This window comes from Solea senegalensis, linkage group LG11 (assembly GCF_019176455.1).
Source record: "Solea senegalensis isolate Sse05_10M linkage group LG11, IFAPA_SoseM_1, whole genome shotgun sequence".
Lineage (NCBI taxonomy): Eukaryota > Metazoa > Chordata > Actinopteri > Pleuronectiformes > Soleidae > Solea > Solea senegalensis.
The window spans coordinates 12,202,768-12,210,854 of NC_058031.1; the positions used below are offsets into that span (position 1 = coordinate 12,202,768).

The 8,087-nt window shown below is 40.2% G+C and overlaps 2 protein-coding genes across 5 annotated transcripts in view; one reads left to right on the plus strand and one right to left on the minus strand.

Moving 5' to 3' along the window:
* Positions 1-8,087, plus strand: part of samd11 (sterile alpha motif domain containing 11) — a 1,171,052-nt gene that overhangs the window by 165,969 nt on the left and 996,996 nt on the right. The window lies entirely within an intron of this gene.
* commd7 (COMM domain containing 7) lies at positions 1,664-7,562 on the minus strand. The gene is made up of 9 exons (XM_044038134.1): positions 7,385-7,562; positions 6,246-6,299; positions 5,954-6,056; positions 5,550-5,606; positions 5,415-5,452; positions 5,083-5,173; positions 3,407-3,456; positions 2,829-2,877; positions 1,664-1,933 (listed from the first exon to the last, which is right to left on the minus strand). Exons 1-9 carry the CDS (start codon positions 7,463-7,465, stop codon positions 1,857-1,859), a joined length of 600 nt encoding a protein of 199 aa, XP_043894069.1. The 5' UTR covers positions 7,466-7,562; the 3' UTR covers positions 1,664-1,856.

Here is an 8,087-nt window from a genome sequence, read left to right on the forward strand (position 1 = left end):
TAGAAAAGAAAACACAACGTACAAATGAGATCAAATCCAAGCAGATATCTCGTCATCTGTCATGAAGCTTGTTGAGCACATTCCTGACAGCCAGACAGAAAACATTCAAAGACAGATTGAGAATCACACTTTCTTCATCCCCTGGGGGTTGCTTGACACACAGAGAATATCCCAAAGGGCCATAAACTTTCACTTTTAATGCTAAGCTAATTACTGTAACAGAGCAGAGGTGAGGAATGAAGAGGACTAGTAGACACATGCACGACTGAGCAGCTCAGCTGTCTGAAATCTGCCCCAGGCTCTATATGTATCAGCAGGAGATATTCATCACTATCAAAGCGTTTATCATATTAGAACTCATGACAGTAACCCTGCTATACATACCTGAAGTACACATATAGACCAAAGTAGACACACACAACTTACTTGCTATAATCAATATATGCTTTAAGAAAAAAAAGCGGAAGAAAAATGAGAAAACAGCTCATGTTAGCTTGTCTGTACTGGCTCCAGAGGCGAATGAAGCACTGAACCAAGCTTTTCTCATTAATAAACATTATTATTGTTGGAGTTGCTCACACTTGCCTTGAATGATTATCTCCTTCTTGGACCACCTGAGACCTGCACTGCGAGGAGACTTCCCTTGATGCACTTAACGGGACATATATCAAGTAAACATTAATGTGGGTGTTGCTTTCAAAGGAATTACGATCAATTCTAAATTCTCAATAATAAATGGTTTGTATTTATATATAGTGCTGACCACTCAAAGCTGTTTTACACTCCTGTTTTGCCACTCACCCATTCACTCACTTTTATACAGCGCATTCTCTATCACGCATCTTTCATACCCATTCACACGCTGCCGGCGCAGCCGTCAGGAGCTAAGTGTCTTGCCCAAGGACACATCGGCATGTACACTAGTGGAGCCGGGAATCAAACCCACAACCATCATGGAATCAAACCCACAACCATCATGTTGAAAGACAAACTTTTCCTCTTCATAACTCACAGATTGACACAGCATATTTCTACCACACCTGTTCACATTCTTTTGCCACCGCAATATGCTCATACTCTGCACTGGCATTCATTGGAATTCCCACCTTCACTGGTGAGAAAAAGGAGGAGCAAGCTTTTATTTCTGCAGTTGCCAAGAATAAGTGATTACAGTTGATGAGGGCTTCTTATCTCCTTATTCACTCACACACACACACATGCGCCACAGCGTCATCATCAACGTCATCATCTGTTCTGAAACACCTTTAGAGTCAAAACAAAGACCAGGTTTACACTTGAAACCCGAATATGGCCCAGTAAGACACTTACAATAGCCTTTTGTCTTGGCATTGTCTTTTCCCAGTTTGCATACTGTCCATCACGTACATGTGCACAATTCTCCATATTTAAAGGAGTTCATCACATTCTTATTCAAGCAAAGAAACAGGACTAAACCTGATCACACACGTCTGTCCAAGGTTGGTTTGAACTTTGGCTCCTCGGGTCACAGCTTTTGGTTTTTGCGTGAAATGGCAACATTTGCCCTAAATTGGACTTTTAAAAGGTTTAAGTCTCATCTACACAAAGGAGGAGGAGAACGTTGGAGTGAAGTGATGCTTCATTAACGCACACATCAAACTAGAGGAAAAACAGAGTGAGGTGGTTTTCATGGTGTTTCATGTTTATTAGTAGATCGGAGTAGAAAATTTGTTTGTGAATTTAACTTCAGTCACATGTGGGCTGACAATGCTCCACCACCACTCACACATAAAATGACACAACACAAACCACACACACTGTCTAACAGCTACACTGGAGCATACACACACACTTACATTCACAGACACACACGCCTGTCAGCTGAAACACTCCATGCTGGCCTTGGCTCTCTCCATCTCATGTAGGAAGTTGTAAAACTGAGGCAGCGTCAGCTCTGAAGGAGACAAAAGGAAGACAACAGGAATCAGCAGTTTGATCTTAACTGCTCTGCAGCAGATGAGGGAAGAGTTTCTCCTGCACAGAGATAACAACTCTGCTCTCATAACAGACAAAAAAAACAACTTTATTCCAACAGGTTTTCTCCATCAATGTGAAATAAAATGTACTTTCTCTCTGGATCTATGGAGCCACAACAGAATACACTCATTTATTCATTCTCCACTGCTTATCCCCCATGGGTCACAGCTGACAGGTAGAGGAATGTAAAAGTAAATTATAATCTTTAATTAAATCAGAATTTTCTCTCTACTTCTCCTGTAGGCTGAGCACAGGTACAGTATCTGTCGAACAACACACTTCACCGACAAAACTGTTGAAATCTTTTCTGGGACTAATCTGCGGATGCCAGGACTGCCACATGGGAGCAAAAATTACCCGAGCTATTTCTCATTATAACGAGATCGCTTTCTCGTTATAATGAGAGTGCGCTCCCATTACAGCGTGATCTGTTTCTTGTTATGCTGAGATCGGACTTTATCGATTGATGTTTACGTCAGGGGAGGGGTGGAGCCTGAAGATGAGGGGTGAGTCAACTGCAAGTGCAGGCAGATTCAACAAGAAACGGAGTTAAGGTCGATAAAAAGACATGAGGAAAGCATCATTATGAATAAACTATTGAGATTCAATGGTCTGAAAGAGTCTCCACCACATTTTTCTCAAATCTCTCCCAAACTGCAAACATGTTCACATGACTCATTTGTCATTAACACACATATACAGTATGCATCATTCAGGCAGAATTTTCCTCATCAATTTATTCAGGTTCTATCTCACTAAATTCAACAAATTACACGATACACAATAAAAACATTCGGCTCAAAGTCACTCACCCATGTAGATATTTTCAGTGGAATTCCCCCGTCTGACCACCAGCTTCAACTGCAATAAGTCAAAGTTAGTTTTTGACAATGTTGAACAGAAATAAATGCACCCTCAACTATGTGTGTATGTATTACCATTTTTTGTGAGGACATTTTGTCTGAGCCACACAATTTTAAAGAGCTTTTTCCGGGGTTAAGACCTGGTTTTAGGGTTAGAGTTAGGCACTTATTAGTTGTAATGTTGAAAGTTAGGGTAAGGGACTAGGGAATGCACTATGTCCATGGATGTGTCCTCACTAACATGTAAAGAAATGTTTTTTTTTTGTGTGTTCTTGCATGTGTATAATTGTGAGGACATTTTGGGAAAGTTTTACACTGTCCTTGCAACTTCAAAGGGCTTTTTCAGGGTTCAGACTTTTAAGGTATAGAAGTGGGTTTGGGTTAAGGGTTAGCCATTTAGTTCTGACAGTTAAGGTAAGGGGCTAGAGGATGCATTATGGCTATGAGCGTCCCCCTCTGTATGAATGCTGTGCCAGTATGTGTGTGTGTGTGTGGTGTTTAGAGTCAGTTGTAAACAGCTTTTATACCTGTAGAAAAATGTTGCCTGTTTTCTGAATCTCACTGGTGCCGACAGTCACTGAAAAAGCACACAAACAAAAACACCACATTATGATGCTTAAATTCATACAACCTGACCAATGAAATCTGGACATTTCAGTATAATTACACAGGTCACACTGTCTGGATCTTTGTGCGACAGGAGCCTCTATTTCCTGTTGTCTTTCGCTGTGGAAGGTGTGCTTGTTTCTGCCTTCTCACCTGTTTGTGTTCTGTCCACATTCCACTTCTTCGTGGTGGAGAGGAGGTTGTGTGAACTACCCCTCCCCACTTGGATTATATTTGTCGTGAGAGAACTTTGTGATTAATAACGTTTTCTGTTGTCATCTCCTGTTGTCATCAGTGACTCCCCCTGGGCTATTCTTTCTGAGGTTCTAACGTATCATACATACTTTTTTATAAAGGTCAAAGGACAAGGGTGAACAAACAGCTGCCATCTAAAGCTGAAGAACAAGCTGCTGAAAGCAAAAAACAGCCATGGAACACACATCTCATGCTGCCGCTTTGTGATACACACACACACACAAACAAACACACAGGCTGTCTGTATGAGTCAGGGCTATGAGTATTAGGAAAACTTTGGTAAAACATTTCTGAGGAGGCGCTGGTGACAGTCATAGAGGGAAAAGGAGAGTGAATACTGAGTACTTCATTTATCAGGTGGACACAAGTATGAATAAGATAAATAAAACTGTGTTTATAAACTCAGTGATTCATTTAACTCACACTTACAGACTTCTTTGATGTGACATTTATATCCAGAACTACTTAGCTCGACTTCTTTATCCCCATTTCGTACCACGTTTTGTTTGACTTTCCGTAAATGTTATTTCTATTTTTATTCTGCGGTTCCTCACCTTCCACTCTTCCGTGTGTTTGTCATATTAGTGAAATGACGTAGTTAGATTATGACCTTTTTTGTATTTTGAGTTCAAACTGAAGTAAAGAAAGTGATACACGCACATTGAGTGTTTCCTTATCCTTCTTCTAAAAAATGTCTTGTGGGCAAAGCCGCCTCTCAAGACAAACTGTACTAAAAAAAAGACATTGAGGTGCTATATTTTGTACTGTAAACTAGTTCACTGGACTCCAAGACTCTTTACCCTGCTTTGTATGATGTGGGCCGTGTGAAAAGAGAGCGACCATTTGTGCTCTGCGTCTAGTCAAATCTCTTAATGCCCAACTGGATTCCGCTGACTGAGTCACAGAGGCAACATGCAGAGACACAGTCTCTTTGTGTAAATGGAGATTTTGCATCTCAATCAACAGGCCCGTTAGGTAAACTACGCAATGCACTCCCTTTGTAAACCGCAGAACATTCAGCTCAACAATAGCTCAACCTGATGCTAATGACTCTGCTCTCATGGTGTATTAGCATCTCTATCACCTGTTGAGTCGTCATTAATCTGTATGAATAAATGCAGAGGGCCGATAGAGACCCACCAGCTCTACACCAGTGGGGTGTTTAAATGAGACTAAATCCGAGGACATAAGCTATGCTAATGACTACATTGGACCAGGGATTTGTGACCATGAATATGCACTGTAACTCTGAAAAAGAGACAGAGCTGCAGCTTTCCTTGAGCGTGCAGAAATAAACCTAAAAACCTTGAGTTACATTTGATGTGCCCAGGGTTTGTCTCACCTCCAAACTTCCACTCCATGTCAACTAGCTGGTTTACCATCAGAGTGTGTGCAACGGCAAGTCTGGACAGTGCCGCATAGTGTTCCGACCACTGTAAGACATAACAAACAAATGTCAGAAACGCCCCTGTGTTTAAAACACAGTCATTTGCTGTGCGCTGTCACGGACATGCCGATAACGACACAACAATAAATCAGTGATAAATGCGTAATTTTTGGTGACTAGGATCAGAAATGCTGCTTAACTGTCTCCAAACTGTTTTTCAGTTGGCGTGCATCTAAAAGCATAGAATTACAAACAACGCAGAACTCCTAGAGTGCGTGGAGACATACCTGCTGTGAAAAGTGTGTGGCCTTGTCTTCGTTGAGTCCTACAAGAGTCATGGCAGGTTAGAAGAGTTCATGTGTTAAAAGTGAATGATAACGACTTAAAAGTCATCCTCAGTGATGGAGAATTCAAATGTGTACCTAATGTAACAAGGTCATCTTTGATCTGCTCGCCTGACAAGTTTTTCTTCAGGGCCCCTGAGGAGAAAACAGAGGGATGGCGGTTATTTAGACAGAAACCTTCCCGCAGCTGCTGCTTCACTGTCACTTTATAGCAGAACTTCTATTGTTGAGTATGTTCCAGACACCTAAAGGAAAGTAGATCCCAACAATCATTTCTAGATTTTTGTACAAATGTTTGTCTGAACATGACACAGCCTGCTTGGGTTGGGTATCCATGCTCTAATGCAGACAGGGGTCAGTGCCGCACACAACGTGCCGCACACAACGCCCTAACAACAGCTTTGGACAGTCATTAACAGCAGAAGGTCCAGGGATTTTAACAACAACCAGTGCATGTGTTTGTGAGTGTGTATTGGTCTCACCCTGTGGCACCAGCAGGACACTCTTCATCAAGTTCCTCAGAGGACCTGCACTCATCCCGTGTTCCCCTGCAAACTCAGTGAGCTGCTGCATGAACCTCTCTGTCTACACACACGCACACACACACACATATGCATTAATATGCACACACAGACACAATGGGACAGGCAATGTTGTACCTCGGTTCAGTAATCAAGGCTAATAACAGAGTCCAAAGTTCTATTAACATTAAAACTGTGTGTGTGTGTGTGTGTGTGTGTGAGAGAGAGAGACTGCGTGACTGTGGATATGCACCTCTTTTGGCTCCAGGAGGAACTGGAACAGAACTTGAATCAGGCGATGAAACTGCTGTGGAAATTAAAATTGCACCATGAACAAATAAATCAAATATGGTTTCTTTTGAGAGTCTTGTGTCTTTAAACAGTTTTTACACAGCACACAAAAGATAAGTCAAGTCAATTGTTGACAAGAGTTGACCAAAGTGCTTTACAACCTAAAAAGCACAACAAGAAGATATAAAACATAAAAACTATAAAAAAAAAAAAACACATAAAAGTAACACAGCAAAATAATAAAAATGAGAAGAGGTGGGTCTTTATAAGTGATTTAAAATGTTCAATGGTGGGGTCAGATTTAATTTCAATGGGTAAATCATTCCATATTTTGGCCACATTTAAAAGCAACCTGTTGTTAGACCACAGAGCTTGTGATGGAGTGTGAAGATGAAGAGAAGTAAGATGGTGCCAAACTATTAAGAGCTTTAAAAACCAACAATAACATTTTAAAATCAACCATAAAATGAATAGGAAGCCAGTGCAGGAAACGCAACACAGGAGTGATGTGATCTCTCTTCTTTTTTTGTCAGTCAAAAGGCGAGCGGCTGCGTTCTGGACAAGCTGGAGTCGTTGGACAGATGTCTTAGACATGTCTCTGTATGTCTAAGATCACATACAGAGAATAATCTAGCCAAGATGTTATAAAAGCATGGAACAGATAATCACAAATAATCTGGGGTAATATTGTTTCAAAGAAACAACAACCTTGGGCCTCTGGATCTGAGTATTATCTTATATATGATATATATGAGTACTTTTTACTCCACAAATCTAGCTTTTTTTGTTTCTACGCCACATTTTCTTCTTTTTTCGAATAATTTCCAGCAGGATGAACATAAAGGTGTAAGGCTGCCCCTCCACAAGTCTGTGTTATTTCAGTCTCACGTGATTCACATGACCGGTCACCACCACATCATCATAAATATGACGTCTGTCTTCACTCTTCACTGACATTTCTGAAAAATAAAAGCACTAAGACACTTTTTCACGCGACGACTGTGTTAAAACAAAAAAGGAATCACCCGAGCTCGGAGTCAGCTGACGTTCACGTTTTATTTCATCGCACAGGAGTAATAAAACAAAAGCGGTTGACTGTACCTGCTCGTTGAATTTATTCAGGTTCTGGAAGTCAGTACTGACTGAGTCCGGTAACACGTCTTTGGTGAAGTAAAGCTGCATAATTAGTTTGTTTTGAGTCCACAGAGCTGCGCTGATAATCCCTGCGAAACCACTCGGTGCTCCCTTCTGCTGTGTTATGGACTCCTTCCGGGTTGTTCACCGCACATGCGCACAAAGAGAATCAGCCTCGCTGGGGAAACGTGAACAAAATAAAGTGTAAATAAACAACGAACAAGTAAATACAATGCGTTTTTATACAACATACTAACCAAAGCGTATTTTAATCAGTAAATACACCTCCTTTGAAAGAATAAAATTATATAGATAATGTTCTTTATAATTAATATATTCTATACCCCACCTCAATTTGCTATAACAACTGTCTCCTTCTCTAAAATGTATTATTTATGCTATTTCTATTATGTTGCATAAATATGATATGATATAATATATATTATTTGTTTATGGAAATTGTAAAATGCATTTTCTTTTTCTCTCCATTTACCTTTTGTCCAAAAACAATAAAATGTGATGTAAAAAGTGGAATAACATATGTAACAATAACATTTTATTAACATATATGTATATTTTCTGTTTATATAGTGTTTATGTTAACATCATGGTGCATGGTGGTTTTTATTTTTCTTATCAAACTGTACATTTCATCATAATGGGACCAATA